The sequence below is a fragment of the Hemibagrus wyckioides genome, linkage group LG10 (genome assembly GCF_019097595.1).
Source record: "Hemibagrus wyckioides isolate EC202008001 linkage group LG10, SWU_Hwy_1.0, whole genome shotgun sequence".
Lineage (NCBI taxonomy): Eukaryota > Metazoa > Chordata > Actinopteri > Siluriformes > Bagridae > Hemibagrus > Hemibagrus wyckioides.
The window spans coordinates 19,083,848-19,101,923 of record NC_080719.1 but is presented as its reverse complement, the minus strand read 5'-3'; the positions used below and the strand labels follow the sequence as shown (position 1 = coordinate 19,101,923).

Genomic DNA, 18,076 nt, shown 5'->3' with positions numbered 1-18,076 from the left:
AGAACAGGAACTAACTTGTCTCTCGGACGTTTCACAATTATTCAGTCAAACTACAATCAAGCAAAATACATGATGCTTAGCATAAATTAAATAATTGTAATTTGACACATCAGCATTGAATAAGCAGAATAACACAGGACTAACTGAGCTGTTTTACAAAAATAATGCATTCAGAGGGTAGAGGGACTTGTGTGTTGTGCTGTCTCTCACCTCACCATGTGCAATAATGCATTATTTTTGTTTACAGCTCAGTCTGTCACGTCATTCCTTATTTTAGCAAAGCTCTGATTCATTAACTATAAATGATTTCAAAATCCTTTTAAAAAGGTTCTTAAATAGACCTTTCCTTATCTCTGGGGTGGTACCTTTAGTGTGTATCAATTACATGGTGAATGCAATGAATATAAGGCATGTAATTTGACTTTACAATTTTTTAGACCCACTTTTTAACACATTTAAATAGCTTTTAGAGTCATACTGTAAAGGTTTTCTGCGAATGTGCAACATAGGAGTTAGTGGGAATAAAATGCGTAGAATGTAAACATGTCCTGAAATCCAAATATGCACAGCTCTTTCCCATGAATATGTCAAAGTCTTGTATTTATTGGAACACTGCAACCTTCATTCACATGCTGAAATACTGTACACAGCTCTTATTCCAATTACATTTTATTTTTAATTACAGCGATCATAGGTGCAAACTACTGGCATCATATTTACAGACCAAATAACAAAAAAAATACAATCAGTAGGTGCAACATATTTGTAATCAGCAATAATTACAATAATTATAATATCTACAGTCCACTCAGTGATTGTGTGAATTTGTTGTTTAGGTCATTTCCCATATTTTCCAAACTACAAATGCAAAGTGTCATTATAATGCTGTTACCATTTCTACCATTTCTACAGTATGCGTAGTGCTCAAGCATCGATTTGAATTCTCCCATATCCAAATGATAAACTTGGATGATTGGATCTGTGTAATATAAATCTGCATACATATATTACATATAGATGAAGGACAAAGTGGTGGGGTTCTTCAGATATGTAACTGAGTGATAGCTTAATAGCCAGTGTTCAGTTCAAGATTTAGAGCTACATGTAACAAAGCTGTACATGTCTTTAGCTACATTAAATCACAGTCACTTCTACAGAAATCTGCATTACAATACAGTTTCAATCTGGATATCTCGTCTGGACCGTGGAAAACATGTTAATGCAGAGTTTAAGGCACAAAGAACATAACATGATCATGATGCTATTGGTGATCAGTCAGACCATCTGATAAAGGAGCCTGGCTGATTCTGATCTTGATCATATCTCAGGCAAGTTTCATCTAAACTGACTCATTGATTATTCCAAAGAAGCCTAAAAAAAGGCTGCTCCCACAGTGCCTGGATCACTGTTAGGGACGATTACAGCTAACATGTTTCCGGTGAACACTGTGTGGTTCAGTATTCAGATTTGCATGTGGTAACATGGAGCCTGGACAAACATTATACATACAATGTCCTTCCAGACAATGATATACAGTACATACAGATCGCATGCTAAGGTGTAAATGGTCCACTAGCCTGCTTTAGCTGTGTGTGTCTAATAAAACAGGAAAAAAGGACACAGTATTTTATGTAAGGTGCTTTTTAAAAGACAGCTGTGATCCGTTTTGTGTTTGCAAGAAATAATACTCAAATTAAAACAGAATGAAATACACATCTTTATATAATTATATTAATTTAGCCGGTGAGACTAAAAGTTTCAGATTTTTATGCACTAAAACTTTCAGTATAAGTAAAATATTCAAAGGTAAATGAGTTTGGAGGCTCCTCATATGTCTTACTGTCATAAATCTTTCTTCATCTATTTGATGATTTGGATGCATTCACCTAGTGCGTGTATGTGTCTGTGGAAAAAAATATAACCTATATAACAGCTTTACCTATAGGCCTGTGACTAATATATTACTGTCTGTATAAGGCATCATGTTTGTGGATATTCACAATTAAAATCCCCAGTGCATTTTGGGGCACTAAATATCTAATAATTAAATACATTTGATTGAAATCTAAAACAACAGATCATAGAATATTATGTCTGACCAGACATCCTGAACAATATGCTCAGGTCATCTAGTGTAGTAGAAATGTGCACATTGTCATAAAAATAACTAAACAACCCAAGAACAGTCACAATTAACAATCCAGTACGCAGACAAGTCCGAGGTCACTGGCTTTTAAATATATAAATAATATATAGTGCCCATGTATGTCGAGACAAGCAGTCTGGTGACACAGGATGAAGGACTGCCATTGAAATGAAAAAATGAAAACAGGACTAGTTCTTAAATCATAATGAAGAACATAATGAAGTTCATCCCTTTTGATATGTCTTTAGAACACATAAGACAGCAATTTAAATACCTAGCATAGTTTATGTACCTCAGATTGTTAAAATGTCTTAGATCTCCAAGCCTCAACCAGTCTACCATAATTTTTGCAGGACATCCTGTTCGTTCATAACCAATATACTACAAGAACCACTCCACATGGAGGGATATGGCTTTCAAATATTCAGTGATAAACACGACGCTGGGTAAGAGGTCGGATCTTCTGCATAAGTAATGGAAGACGGTACATGAAACAGTAGTTCTACTGAAAGCCAGCGTTCAGTGTTTTATTGGAAGAGTCTATGAATCCTCTGGCGACCACTTTATGAAGACCAAGACTCTGAAGCTTTTCCACCAGGTTGAAGCTAAAAATATTCCTCTTCTGTTGTTTCTCTCCCCTACCTCTCCGATCTGTTTCTTTATCGTTTAAAGCTGCTAAAGTGCTGGTTGGAGGTCTGAGATTGGGAGGCAAGCTGGGCTGAGTTGAAGCGGAGATACCACGCTCTTGAAGCAACTGAATAAGACCTAAGTTGGGTGTCGTGTTCGGAGCAGGTCTATGGAAGAAACCATGCTGGTGATCTGGTAAGGTCCTTACATGCTCATTGCTCCCAGAGGTGGACAGGTTAGGAGGCTGAAAGCTTTAAAAAACAAAACATGGCACTAAGTAAATACTTCAAAAAAATAAATCTGTAAAACTAATAAAAAAGGTTAGTATTTCACCAGGCGAAAATGCTGCAAAAAACCGGTTATATCTAAACAATGAGAAATGAAAAAGCAAACGTTTCCATATGAAGATTGAAGATTTTAATATTGCTCAACAATGAGCATTAAATAAATGCCTTTTATAATGCCATGCAAAAATGGGGAACATTACTCCATGACTCTTGAATTTAAAGAAAAAAAAAACTTTCATGCCGATTAGTTTAGCCTGTTAAAAGCTGGGAAGTGGAAATAAATTAGGGAATTAGTGCATTAGGGAGTATCTGGGTGACCATTACTATTGGGTCTCACTTTATGGAGGTAGGTGACTACAGCTGAAGGAAGAGCCTTGACCAACGCTTCCTGTGACTGGAAGAAAATGCATTCAAAAAGAATAAAGAGAAGAATGAAAAGCTGACATCGTTGAATCGTCTAATGTGTTGAACTGTTGAGTCAACTGTGCAGAAATTCAGCTTTTATATTTGCTTATGTAAATTGAATTTCTAACAATGCCTTAACATTTCTAGTAATGGTATCTTGGGAGAATCAATTTAGAGATTCATTAAAGGGTTAAAATTACAATGAAGGTAAACAGGAAATGGGAATGTTGGAGAAATTGATGGAGAAACTGATGGAGCTGCTGAATCTCAGTGATGCATCATATAGCTAATTTATTAATGAAAATACAGACTACTAAAGCAGTGGGATAACATGGTCTCTTACCTAGTGGATACGGAGGACAGCAGGACAGAGGGATGGAGGATCTGAGAGTTGGTGATGGTGTGGGTGGGGCAGGTGTGGGGGAGGTTGGATCCAGATGAAGTGACTGAGATAGACACATGCACACTTACTAAAATGCGCTATTCATTATTGGTATGAACGTCACAGCAAATGGAAGTCAAAGTAGATGAGAAAAAGAAAGCAAAAAAAGCTAAGCTTTATATTAAATAATTATGTGTAACAAATGTTTTTCTTCATAATAGCTGACAATCAGTGTTCAAATTATGAGTCCGGTCTCACAAACCAGGCCTTTTGCTTGGACAGTCTGTTACATTTCATTAATAAAAGCATCCAGAAACCCTCTACTTTCACAAAGGTGGCAACTGATATAGTAGCCAAAATCTGCATTTCATCTCATTTAATAACTACCAACTGCTTTAAACAAAACTACAGTGTATAAAAGTTAGTTTTCCCATTTCCCGAGTTCAATACAATGGCCAGAAAAAAAATGTCTGAAAAGGATATTAGATGCACCACATCCTAGGGTTAGAGTGTCTGGGTGGACCAGAGTAAATAAGCGAAAGCTACAAAACACTCACTGAAAGCATTTACAAGTATTATGATTTACTATAAAATATGTGAAGCATATAACCTTCATCCTAAGCGACGTACTGTCCTATAAAATTTCAGTCCAACAATGCCCCCTGGTGGGACTCTTTAAATAAGGCTTCAGTGTTGACGACTTCAACCAAACGCTGAAGTGTGCGAATAATAAATTCTTACCAATAGGTATGTGAAATTGGTTAGGGACTTTGGACCAGTTAGGCTCATCCTCCTCAAGGTCATTGAGGCTATAAACTTGCTGAACGTCCACATCCAGTTCCCTGAAATCTTTGGTGAGGATGCCTGGCCGTGGATGAAGAATGCCCCCGAGGTTGGGTGTAGCCAGCTGCTGCCAGTGATGTAGGGTGACTGAGCCTATATATACATAGAAATCCCATGATACATTGTACAATACAATCATATAACATGAAATGACCTTTTGAAAGTGTGTGTGTGTGTCTGGGTTCACTCACCCTCCAGTGGTTTGACTATCTGCAGGCGTTCTGGCAAGTATGATCTGGAGCTGGATGTAGCAGATGAATGCTGGGAGCTGCCTGAATAGTTGGTTCCTGTGGATGCCAAGCTGTCATTGGGTGTAAGGAATCCACTAGAACCTTCTTCACTGCTGCCACCCAGCGCCCTGAGCTTCCTCTCACGCTCTACATCAAAGAACGGACGATCAGAAGAATGGCTTTCTTGGCGTGCAGAGAGGGAACGCAGAGCTTCCTCCAGATCTTGACCACCGGGCATACCCGGCTGACCCAGTCGCTTTGATTCTATAAGGCTGTGCGGGAACACCAAGGAAAAAATGTGACCATTAGGTTTTTGTAGCATATATGAAGCCAAATGATAAAATATGCTTTCAGAGCCAGAAATAAACCTAGTAAAATCACCCATGGCTACTGTTTTTATACTGTTCATAAGTAAACACACACACAGACAGCGTTACATAATAGTTTGGTCCATAATAATGGAAGTTAAGGCCAGAAAAGTTTTAATCAGTTCATTAAATTAACCCTAGCTCCATCTGAAGAGGAGGTAACAATCTCCTTTTTAAATTCACCTTTGCTCTTGTAATGGTGTTGAGTGGGGTTTGTCCTCAAGGTTGAGGCTAACGGAGTCAGATCCGTAGTAGCTAGTGCGTGGTGTGCTGTTTCGACTGGACTGGGAGGAGGCGGGGCTAGTGCTGGGGACCTGCGGGGAGTGGCAACGAGAGCGCAGTCGTGCAACTTGATTGGCCACTTTCACTGTCTCAAACACCCGCCATGGATGGGACCTATTACAAAAAGTCAGATTGTAATTAAATGCTTTAGGCAATAATGGTTTTTTAGAGGTTACTGAGGTCCTGCGTACCTGTATTCTGAAGGAGCAGGACTGTCCAGGCCTTTACGGAAGGTTCCTTCAATCTCAGCAGCGAGTGAATCCATGGGGAACACAGCAGCCAGTGAACTGTAGCGCTGCACCGTGCTGTTAGGCAGGCTCTTATTCCGCAGGTTTTTGATGTCCTCTCTGGCTTCCTGCAGCATGTCTTCACACTCTGAATACCTCTCCTGAAGGTCCCTTAGCTACAGACAGAGAGAGCAGAGTCAAGAATAATCACAGGTCATACCCAGGTCCATAATAAATGGCGATAAAAGCAGTGATGCAGAGATGAACAGGACGCACCTCTGTTTTGAGCTGAGACTGGCTTTCCCGTGAAGAGTTCAGGTGCTGAGTGAGTTCCTCATTCTCTCTGATTAACTGCAGCAAAAAATATTATTATATAAAGGACAAGAGTTTAATGATAAATTATGTGCATCATATTTCGTTTTTTTCGACAAAATACAAATGTTCTCTTTAAGATAAAATATTACAAAAATATGATGTTTAATCAGCAACAGGAGGAAAATCTGCTGATATTGAATACATTCAGCATATAATGTATTACTCTGTACAACCACAAAGTTGGTCAGTGTGATAGAAATACTGATGATATTGACGATTATCTATATCATAATGCCAAATGTCCCAGTGTACACATGAAGCTGGGGAATGTTCAGCAGATGTGCAGCATTGCCTCTCTTACCGTTTTACAGCGCTGCTGAAGGTCAACCACTTGACTGAGCAAAGAGCTAATCTCTTCCTGCTGCCGGAGAGAGTCCTCCACTTTACGGGCCAGCTCCTCTGACAGAGCCACCACATGCTTATTCGCTGATGCTACACACCCAAAAAAAGAGAACAAATTATTAAGTTAAGAAGCCTTTATTTGTCACATATACTATACATTACAGCACAGTGAAAAATCTTTCTCACATATCCCATCCTTGGAGGTTGGGGTCAGAGCAAGATGCAGCACCCCTGGAGCAGGGAGGGTTAAGGGCGTTGCTCAAGGGCCCAAGGGTGCAGCTTGGCAGTGCTGGGACTTGAACCCCAACCTTTCAATCAACAACCTAGACCCTTAACCACTTGACCCTTGAACCAAGGATGCGTTCATTCTACTTACTACTACAATGTTATATACAGCAGGCAGGATCCTTTAGGTTTACTTACAGAGTTCTTCAACACACACCATCATCAGCTGCTGCTCCTGCTCTTCATAGCTGCTGGTTTCTGAAGTCAACTCGTTGGCCTGTGTAGAGAAAACAATACAAATGTCAGCATTAGCATCACTGTATGATTTTACCCTATTATATTTCAAAGGTGGTGTCACATTTATCTAATAAAAAATAATTTTTAAAATTACAGCCTTCTTTAAAATCAACAGTTTTTTTAATCACTTTTGTGCTTCATTACTTCAGTAATCATATCATGACCCCAGATATTGCAAAATGTATTAAAATTATTATATTTTTGCCATTTTGCCCATAGCTGCTTAGGATTATTCACTCCAGCCTGAACGTTCTGAAAATATTTCAGATACCTGTTTTAACCCCAGTAGTTCTACCTCATTTTGTTTAATCATCTATGCTGATGGGAACTATGTTATAGCAACAAAATTACATTTAGGCAACTAAAACATGGTAGAAAAGTGCAGTGGTAATGTGTCTGTTGCAAAACACCAGTGTTATGGTTTGCTTCACAGCTGAAGTGTGAAGAAGTTATGATACAGTGGTCCTGGAGCAGAGGGCCTTGCACAATTGCCTAGCAGTGGCAGTACTTGAACCCTGACCTTCCAATCAACAGCTCACGTCATTGTTTTGTTTTGTTTTGTTTTGTTTTGTTTTGTTTTGTTTTGTTTTGTTTTGTTTTGTTTTGTTTTGTTTTGTTTTGTTTTGTTTTGTTTTGTTTTGTTTTGTGTTTTTATTTACTTATCCAGTGTCCAGTGAAATCGTTCTGAATCAAAATTTATTTTACTATTTTTTTTCTTAAAAGAAGTAGCTTTTACATTCATTTATTTATTTTTTAATATTATATTTTACTTATATATAATATTAAATAAAAATATGATATTAAAATATTTTAGTAAGGAGAAGTAGCTGATGCATTCTCCTTATGATTCTCCTGATTAATCCTGGTAAGGATGTCACATATAATATTGCTGTGAACATTTTTCATAGTTACTGTATAATTCCACGTGTTAGAAAAGTGTTTAACGGTTGTGTCCAATCTTCTGGCCAAATCTTATGTGGGTATACTGTATATATAATAATCCAGATTTCTCTGAGAAAACACAAGCTAAGGTTGCAGAGCTGTAAACTAACCGTAGCACGCAGTTTGAGGTTCTCATCCTCCAAACTCTTGAGCTTCGTTTGCAGGAAATCATAATGGACGTAGTTGCTGAGAGAAGAACTTGACTCGTTTCTCCTGATCCTAAAAGAGCAAGAATAGAATTTAAAAATAAAATTCAAGAAAGATAATCATGAAAAAAATCGTGAACATCTTAAAAGGTGTGCATCGTCACGTCTGGGTATGAAGTGTGTGTGTGTGTGTGTGTGTTGTACTCACGGTGATTGGGTGCTCTGTGATTCTGTAGCAGCTTCTATCTCCTCAGTGCCTGCGTACAGCTGCAGCAGATCGTCTTGCATAGAGAGCTCATGACGCAGCTGAGCAATCTGCAGTGTCTCACACAATCATTACGCACCACTCAGTGTGCATTAGCATCATTTCACTATGATACTAAACAATCTTCAGAATATCAGCCTAATTTACACTGATAACAATAATAATCATAATTTTAAATAAATGTAAACAGCATGCTTTCATAGATCCTGTACATCTTTATATTGGTTCATATGAAACAGGAAAAACACATGTGGCTCCACAAGGACTTCTCCAATGTCACGGAGCTCCACAGTGCATACTGACCTCTTCTTTTGCGACCTCCAGCTGTTCGTCCAGCAGCTCATTACGTTCTGTTAAAGCCTTGTTCTGTTTCAGAAGGGACTGGCCTATTCGAGCTGCTAGCTCTAGATCACGTTCTTTCTGTGGGGAGCGTGAAGAGCGTTATTAACAAAGTCATTATATTACTAGAGTGTTCAAAATGTCCAAAACTGTTCCTGTAGCAATCAGATAACTTTAAAAATAAAAATAATTGTAATATTGAAGTGCAAGGGGATCTGGAGAGCTTGTTTGGGTTCTACTGATGTGAAAATTAGCTCCTCCCTATTTACATGAAGCACCGTTTCAATAGAAAGGATCATTAAGGAAAAGGACAAAGAATGTCAACTTTTTCTCCTTAGAGGCAGCATAAAATCCCCAAAAGCTCCTTTAACAAGTCATTTATTGTTCCTCACCTCCTCCAAAAGATGAGTGACAGCCTCAATGTCATGATATGTCTTTGTAACCTGGCCCACCCTCTCGGAGCACAGCACTGTAGACGCAGACAGAGAAGACGAAATAAGGGTTACTCATCAGTATGAGGCATTCTGGGTTGTACTGCATAACCACACACTTCCTAGTGTGGTTTATGTAGAACAGAATTAATCATGTCCAAAGACATGCCTCGATGTAATAAATCCTCATCAGGTAATTATATATATATGTACATTGTACTAAGAGGAGGAGTGACACAGGCAAGCTCTGCCTTCTGTAAGTACTGAGCTTCTTAGTTTAATCCTCTTTAAGTTCCACATTATCTGTCTGTGTGATAAATATCTGTGTTGGAACATGACCTGGACTCAACAACAAGAGAAAAAGAAAAAGAAAGGAACAATCCTTGTCCTAAAAAACAATGGGTTTGGTATAATATTACACCGGGGGTGGTATTTCATTGTGTGTACTGTTTATGTGGGTTTGTACCCGGCTATATAATCTCCAAAATAAAAATAGACACCCCATGTGAACAATCATCTGTGAGAGGGCAAAAAATAAACAACAACAATATATAATTTCGGACAAGACAGAGGTGCTTGTACTAGGACCACAGGCAGTTAGAAGTGAGCTTTCTGATTACAGAGTAATGGTATGGTCTTTTGGTTTCATCTTGTCCAGCAGTAAAAGATCTTGGTGCGATTATTGATTCTGGTCTTTCATTCAAAGCTCATGTAGATAATATCACTAGGGTAGCCTTCTTCCATCTTAGGAATATTGCTAAGATAAGAAATATGTTGTCGCTTCATGATGTAGAAAAATTAGTTCATGCTTTTGTTACCTCTAGGTTGGATTATTGTAATGTCTTACTATCTGGATGTTCCAGTAGGAGCATACACAAGCTCCAGTTAGTCCAGAATGCAGCAGCTAGAGTCCTCACCAGAACCAGAAGATATGAGCACATCACTCCTATTTTAGCCACACTACATTGGTTCCCAGTCAAATTTCGCATTGATTATAAAATACTGTTACTAACCTATAAAGCACTAAATGGTCTCGCGCCACAGTACCTGAGCGATCTTTTAGTCTTTTATGATCCGCCACGCCTACTCCGATCAAAGGGTGCTGGTTACTTGGTAATACCTCAAGTAGCAAAGGCTACAGCAGGGGGCAGAGCTTTCTCTTTCAAAGCCCCAAAGTTATGGAACAGCCTTCCAATTAGTGTTCGGGATTCAGACACAGTCTCGATGTTTAATTCTAGGTTGAAGACACATTTGTTTAGTCAAGCTTTTAATGTATAGTTTTTCTTAGGTAAAGGAGCAGATCTGGAAGGTTCATGGTCATAGAGTGTTTGGTGTACTGGGATGTGTTGGATGCTGTCATCTTACCACCCTCGCAAGTCGCTCAGGTTTGCTGACTGTGAAGTGGTTGGATGCTTTATGTCCCGGGAAGCCTTCATGCCTGTGACCTTCTGGCTCTCCCTTTTAGTTATGCTGTCATAGCTAGTCTTGCCGGAGTCCCTGCCTGCACTTTACACATAATTCTACACTGTCTTTAAGCATCACATGATCAGAAACTTAATATCTTTCTCTTTCTCTCTCTACCTTCTCTGTCGAGCTATACACCCCACTCCTGGGCGCCCAGTGTTTGCCAGTTTCCAGTGCGACCGCTGCCCTACCCCTGGTCGGAGTCTCGCCGCTTGATGGTGCCCACTGATGCTGTGGATGGATCTGTGTGGCCCAGGAGACAGCCATGGACAGAGCCACTTGGGGACACCATGACAGATATGCCATTTCATCTGTCAGCCCGTGACAGCAAAGAACTAGTGTTTATAATGACCTTAGAAACTACAATGACCTAATAGTTCCTCATGGGTCACTGACTGCTGTTGTAGAAAGGACATTAATCAGCTACAGTTACATTATTTTCTGTTTAGTGTCACCCAAATGAGGATGGGTTCCCTTCTGAGCCTGGTTCCTCTCAAGGTTTCTTCCTTTCCATCACAGGGAGTTTTTCCTTGCCACCGTTGCCACAGGCTTGCTCATTAGGGATAAAATAGTCTAATTATAGAATTTAATAATTTATTCTTATTTCTAGTTAATTAGTTATTTTTTATTTTTTATTATTATTTTTCATTTTACCCTCCCCTTTCTGTTTTCTTCTTTTGTAAAGCTGCTTTGAGACAATGTTCACTGTAAAAGGCACTATACAAAATAAATTGAATTGAATTGAATTGAATTGAATAATTGCATACAACTGAACATATTCACACCCCAGCTCTGTTGTGGGTTAGTCACACTTAACATAAGTTAATGCTTATGGGAATCATCGTCTAAACAGTGCATGAAGTGAATTATTTTGAGAGAATAGACACCGAAAGAGCTTTTTCTTTACTATATAATGACTTGTCATTATCCTAATGTGCTTGACATTTCTGCAAATTTTCATTTGCTTGACGTTTGTCTGCAGCGAGAAAATCAGCTCGATCATATCCAAAGGTTTCGTCCAATATAAAAACCAAACATGATCTTAAATCTGTGGAACAGTTAAAATAAACAGAACGAGCTGACTGACTGCTTCACACCATGCCATGACTGATCAGTGCTGATAAATCTTCTCTCTCGTCACACCAAGAAGAATTCCAGTTTTTGACTCAAGGTTCAGTAAAATAAAGCTGATCAGAGGAATAAAATCGGCTTCTGTGTTTTGTTAGCACTCTGGTAGACATTCACTGTGTTTAAAGCTTCAAGCAATTAAAAAAATAATAATGTAAAAACATCAGTTTTATGTCTCTAGTCTAGAGATGTGGTAGCTTAGTGTTTAAGGTGCTGGACTCCTGATAGGAAGGTTGTCAGTTTGAGTCCCAGGACCACCAAGCTGACACTGCTGGCCCCCTGAGCAGGGTCCTTAACCCCTTAAAACTGCTCAGTTGTATGAAATGAGATAACGATGTAAGTCGTCCTGGATAAAGGTGCCTGCCAAAATGCCGTAAATGTAATCTAGGGTTCAAAATGCCAAGAGAAAGAAGTTGAAGAATTTACAATTGTTTTAGCTGACATATTAGATACTATCATAAATGCTGAACAAATGAACACAATTTAATTTAGTCTGCAGAAGATTCTGTATTTTAGCCACTTAAGCTTAATACCATGAGCTGACAATCCATATTAATGCACAGTTTCATATTTTTTTTGCAATATCTTTAATCTTTACTCAGAATAAATATGGATTTTTAAAAAAAAAAAAAAAAAAAAGATGTTTGTGAGATTTACGACCCTTATATTTAACTAATAACAACTCTGTGGTAGCAGCATGATTTGCACTTCACTAACCTGATCTCCTGAACATTGTGCATTAGCAGCGCTAAGCGGATTGCATTCCCATTCATCTTTTCCACAGCTCTTACCACCATAATAACATCAGCGCAACAACATTCTGCATATCCCTAGATGTTTTCCTCTAAGCTTTGTAACATTTTGCTGCAAACAGTGTCAGGATGCCGGGGCAGCCTAAGGCTCCAGACTCAAGTTCTGGTCTCTGAATGGAGGGGTGGGTTTGTATCATGCTTTCATAGAAATTTTAAACGTTTTGTTCAGTGATGGAGCAAACGGTTAAAGCTTTGGGTTGTTGATCAGAAGGTCAGGGTTCATGCCTCAGCCACACTGATGGTCTTTAACCTTCTCAGCTCCAGGAGCAGTATTATCCTGTGCTTTGACCTCTAATCTGGGAAATGTTAAGAAAATCATTTCACTGGTGCTGTAATGTAATAAATAAAGCTTTCTACATTCCTTCATATCTGAAACAACATTAAATTCAAATAACTTTCTCGCATGACTTACACGAGTGAGAGAAATTATGTTTACAGAAGATATGTTTACAGTACAGAGATTAAGGTGAATGATTAACACACACATACACAAAGGTGATAATTTTCAGTTTCCTGCATTCATGTACTACAAATGATTACTTGCCATTAAAAGAAGAAAACAATGCACTCGACTATTATTAGTAAATTATAGGTAGTTAAGCTATTCACTAAAACACTTATTGGTATATGTAGAGTGTAGCTTTGAAATTTGTGTTGTGCTGCAGAACTGCGTGTGTTAAGAAGTGTCCTTGAGCTTGTGTAACCTTCAACACATTAAAAATACATGCTTTTAATAGTAAATTCATCTAGCTGCTCTGAGGGCAATTATATATATATATATACACACCTCTATATATATTTATATAATTAATATAATTATATATATACACCTTTTAAATGAAGGTGTGTGTTTTTTGTGTAACTGTGTAACAGCATTCTAGCTTGCATGAGCTTTTGTAAGTCTAGCCTCAAGTCCGGGTCCTAATGTATAATTCAGAAAACCGTACTGTTTAAACTTAATGAATGTGTTTCCCCAAGGTTAAAACAAACTACATTTTTTCGTGCGAATAAAACAATGTCACAGCGATTTTATTTGGTGCTGACTGCATGCACACAAGGACAACGGTCGATGTGGATAGTAATCATAAAAAAGAGGTCCGGACTCTTGTGACATCTTTATACAATTGACAAATGACACAAGAACATCTAAAGACATTCTGTGTGAATCGGTCAGTAGTTCTCAGTGGCTGCAAAAACACACACTATTTCTTTACCAAAGTGACTCCATGCAATGAATTTAAATCCCACGAGGCATCGGTAAATTCTCTTTGCTTGATTTTGTTCTGGCACAAATGCAACACACATCAACAGCATCCATTTCTCTGTGTGCCAGCTTTCTGTCGCACTTCACTGATTACATTCTCCAACAGTCTCCCGTCCTCTTTAGAACAAACCCCTTCATTTCTTCTCCCTATTAGTTTTGCCCTTTTTTTCCCCCAGCCCATGTTATTACCTCAAACAGTTCTGCCATTACCTTCCACCAGTTCTCTGCACAGACCGCTGGTACTCTCAATTCCAAGATGTTCTTCTTCATCTTCCTCGTCCTGACTCATGCTGCTCTCTCTCTCGCTCTCCTCTGTACCCGAGCTGATCCAAACCTCCATGTTTACTTCTCCAGTCGTCGCTGCTCTAATGCAATCTGTCCCTTTTATCTTTCTTCTCCCTATTCCCTACAATCTGGCTTGACTTCTGTGCTGAGTGAATGACGACAGTCTCTGGTACGAGCCACGGACGCTGACTCACACACCTATGAGCTCTCGGGCTGCACGCATAATGAAGTTCAGGATAAATCCTCTCAGTGGTTCAGCTGCAGTGTGTTTACTGACACCTACCTGGCTGCTCAAAGCCATGGGTCAAGATAATACCGGACGTGTGGGGGGGGGGGGGCGGTTAAAACGAGTGTGACTGTCAAGAAGAAGAGGAGGGAAACTATTTATTCTGTCACTGATCATTTTCAGGACAGAAATAATGCTTGGAGAAAGGTGCTTTGGTGGAATTGTGTTTTTAAAATGTTGAAAAAGACTTCAGAGTGAACACCCCCATGCTAATGGTATGCTCCATTCTGGCACATTTAGTATCCATCTGGAGATGCAATGCTGTCGCAGAAGCCCAGACTGTGTGTGTGTGTGTGTGTGTGTGTGTGTGTGTGTGTGTGCGCCTGTGTGTGTGCGTGTGTCAGATATTATTTCAATATATGATATTAGGTTTCAGGGGTCACTGTTTTCAATCTAACAAAAACTTTTTAATAAACAAAGTCCTAAACAATAGCTTAATGCAATTTGACCCACAAAACAACCTATCAGCATTTTAATCATCACTTGGTGCTTCCTGTTCCCAGACATCTCAATGTCGTCTTCACCTGTAGTTTTTTTTTTTTTAAGTGTAATACGAATCTGAACCCATAGACATGGTTCCTCGAAATCGCTGACCTTTTCCTTTCAGTCACACTGATCTGGCTCATACCCTAAAAATGTTACCTGACATCAAATATTTACCTCCAGCCACATCAATTTTTCAGCTCCAGACAGGTCAGGTTTAACACTGCAGACACCCCACAGAGCCCGAAAATCTGACTATAGAGAGATAAGACCAGTTATAGTACTCTATAAAAAGCCAAGGCACACTTTAAAATTACAGATACTGGAAGAAAAGTCAAAGCAGCAGGTCTGGGAGTCTGAGGACTGGAAAGTCACAATTCATTTCCCTCATCTCACTTCTAACTGATCAAGTTTCCTTAAACTAAAGAGTAAACAAAAGTTTTTCGCCTTTTTTCATGAAATCTGGAGTATACGGACACACGGACCATAACAACTCATTAACTAGATCTATTTTTATGAATGCTATATTTAAGCTGTTTTTGCTTTTGTTTTGTTTTTAATTCGCTCCAACTCTCAATTTTTTCGCACGTCTCGAGTAGCCATACGTCACTGCGCATTTACGTTAAAGTTTTATATTTCATGTAATGACACCTTATCAGACCACAGGCCAATCAGTTTACAGTCATCCAAGCTTGACCTAGATGTACCTAAATGGCATCCCAATACTTTTTTTAGTTTTTAAAGACTATACAAGAGATGTCATTAAAACATATTCTTTATTAATTCTTTTAAAATACCTCCCCAAAAAAGTATTAATAATAAATTTGACAACAGGTATCCTATTGTCAGATATTTAAGAAGCTAATTTTAATATGCCACCTTTTTTCCAGCCGGATTAAATTATTTAGGGGACGCAGTGCTGTGTCAAAGGATTGTATTTATGTTCTATCAAAGAATAAACACTCAAGCTGTTTAACGATTTTGTATTTATTTACTTTTTATAATTCAAGCACATTTTAAGCACTAATTGATTTTAAAAAAATGTCTATTTTCAAGGTTTTCCAATATGTACATTTTCAAAAAGCCAAATTGAGTACCTCAGGCAGTTCAAGGACATTGCAGGAACCCTGAAGTCTGCTTAAGTCATGATGATCTCTCGAGTCGTCTCTCCCTCTCATCATAAACTCATGTTAACACATCTGGTGTTCTGCATGTAAGACAACTTTAACTATCTTCCTCTAACTGATCTTTGTGTTGTATCTTTTCCTGCTACACCATGACCTTATTTAGTCGACTCTTTTTCCCAAAGAAATGTTTAAAAATCAATCAATGTTCAGCATTAAGTGTCTGTCATGTTTCACTCCACAGTGGAGCTTAATGTCTTATATGAAAGCAGATAATCTTTGAGAGCTTTGAGAATTTTTCATAAATTATATTTGTTTTTACCCAACCTATTATGGGCTGGTATTTTTCTAAAAAAAAATTTTTTTCTTTTTTAAAAGTTTGTTTTTTTCCACACAAAAGTGTACACCGATCAGGCATAACATTCTGAGCACTGACTGAATAAGACTGAGTATCTCCTCATCATGGCACCTGTTAGTGGGTGGGATATATTAGGCAGCAAGTGAACATTTTGTCCTCAAAGTTGATGTGTTAGAAGCAGGAGAAATGGGCAAGCGTAAGGATTTCGGCGAGTTTGACAAGAGCCAAATTGTGATGGCTAGACGACTGGATCAGAGCATCTCCAAAACTGCAGCTCTTGTGGGGTGTTCCCGGAGTGCAGTGGTCAGTATCTATCAAAAGTGGTCCAAGGAAGGAACAGTGGTGAACCGGCGACAGAGTCATGGGCGGCCAAGGATCACTGATGCATGTGATGAGTGAAGGCTGGCCCGTGTGATCCAACAGACGAGCTACTGTTGCTCAAATTGCTGAAGAAGTTAATGCTGGTTCTGACAGAAAGGTGTCAGAATAACAGTGCATCACAGCTGTTTATGGGGCTGACCCCTGGGCACCGATGAAAGCACCAACAATGGGCATGTGAGCATCAAAACTGGACCACGGAGCAATGAAAGAAGGTGACCTGGTCTGATGAATCACGTTTCCTTTTACATCACGTGGATGGCCAGCTGCATGTGCGTTGCTTACCTGGGGATCACATGGCACCAGAATGCTGTGGCCTCTTTCAACAGGAAAATGCACCGTGCCACAAAGCAAAAATGGTTCAGTAATGGTTTTATGAGCACAACAATGAGTTTGAGGTGTTGAATTGGACTCCAAATTTCCCAGATATCAATCCAATCAAGCATCTGTGAGATGTGCTAGACAAACAAGTCTGATCTATGGAGGCCCCACCACGCAGCTCACAGGACTTAAAGGATCTGCTGCTAACATCTTGGTGCCAGATACCACAGCACACCCTCAGGGATCTAGTGGAGTCCATGCGTCGATGGGTCAGGGCTGTTTTGGCACCAAAAGGGGGACCAACACAATATTTGGCAGGTGGTCATAATGTTATGATTGATCAGTGTAAGTTATATTTTCAAAATAAATGATGATATTAAACCTGTTTCTGCTCTCTGCACCAAGTCCTTGTTCATAAGCATCTAAAAATTAAAGGTGTTATTTTCAACCACTAAAATTCTGTGTAAGGTTATCACAGAGGGAAAAACACACGTCTCACACTGAAAGCCAAGAGAGTGCTGATTCAGTTATTTATTTTAAATCTTTTCTATAAGTACGTACATTATCAGACTTGTGGCAAGAAAATAATTCATTTGTTTACACAGAAAGAATGTCCAATAAGTCGATTAAGTCAATAAGGTTATAAGGATATGTGGCATAATATGAAAACTGCTCCCTATGTATGGAGTTTTTTGGACACTCTGTATATATATATATATATATATATATATATATATATATATATATATATATATATATATATATATATATATATATACACACCATAGATCAAATTTATTTTATTGATAATGAAAATGACACAGAACATCAGAGGAATAAAAAGGAATATTTGAGTAACTTGATGAACAGGAGCCTTTAGTAGCTGTCATCTACATTTTAGATCCAATAAGACACTTCAGCTTCTAGTTTCAATCAACTCTAAGTATTTTACAATATGAAAACTATTTAGACTTTTTTTTCTTTAAATTTTATCACTTATTAGATAGATAGATA

At 38.6% G+C, this 18,076-nt stretch overlaps 1 protein-coding gene across 3 annotated transcripts; it reads right to left on the bottom strand.

The window, feature by feature from the left end:
- Positions 1-653: 653 nt before the first annotated feature.
- hap1 (huntingtin associated protein 1) lies at positions 654-14,405 on the bottom strand. 3 transcript variants are annotated; one of them, XM_058401080.1, is made up of 15 exons: positions 14,038-14,403; positions 9,121-9,197; positions 8,693-8,809; positions 8,333-8,439; positions 8,089-8,197; positions 6,938-7,016; positions 6,474-6,604; positions 6,074-6,148; positions 5,762-5,973; positions 5,472-5,684; positions 4,882-5,192; positions 4,589-4,783; positions 3,809-3,911; positions 3,398-3,454; positions 2,885-3,024 (listed from the first exon to the last, which is right to left on the bottom strand). In XM_058401080.1, the coding sequence occupies exons 1-14, from the start codon at positions 14,165-14,167 to the stop codon at positions 3,415-3,417; spliced, it is 1,899 nt and encodes a 632-aa protein (XP_058257063.1). In that variant the 5' UTR covers positions 14,168-14,403; the 3' UTR covers positions 2,885-3,024; positions 3,398-3,414. The 3 variants fall into 3 exon arrangements, with proteins under 3 accessions (XP_058257062.1, XP_058257064.1, XP_058257063.1); XM_058401079.1 differs by lacking the exon at positions 3,398-3,454 and having other exon boundaries at positions 654-3,024; positions 14,038-14,402; XM_058401081.1 differs by lacking the exons at positions 3,398-3,454; positions 3,809-3,911 and having other exon boundaries at positions 2,828-3,024; positions 14,038-14,405.
- Between the last annotated feature and the right edge of the window lie 3,671 nt (positions 14,406-18,076).

What these genes read in the sequence shown, in the direction of transcription:
- hap1 (XM_058401079.1), bottom strand. Translation starts at nt 14,167, where the DNA reads ATGGAGGTTTGGATCAGCTCGGGTACAGAGGAGAGCGAGAGAGAGAGC. An exon ending in TCACAGAGCACCCAATCACC is followed by an intron (nt 8,198 to 8,332) that starts GTGAGTACAACA and finishes TTGCTCTTTTAG; the next exon opens with GATCAGGAGAAACGAGTCAA. An exon ending in GGTGTGTGTTGAAGAACTCT is followed by an intron (nt 6,605 to 6,937) that starts GTAAGTAAACCT and finishes TTGGGTGTGTAG; the next exon opens with CATCAGCGAATAAGCATGTG.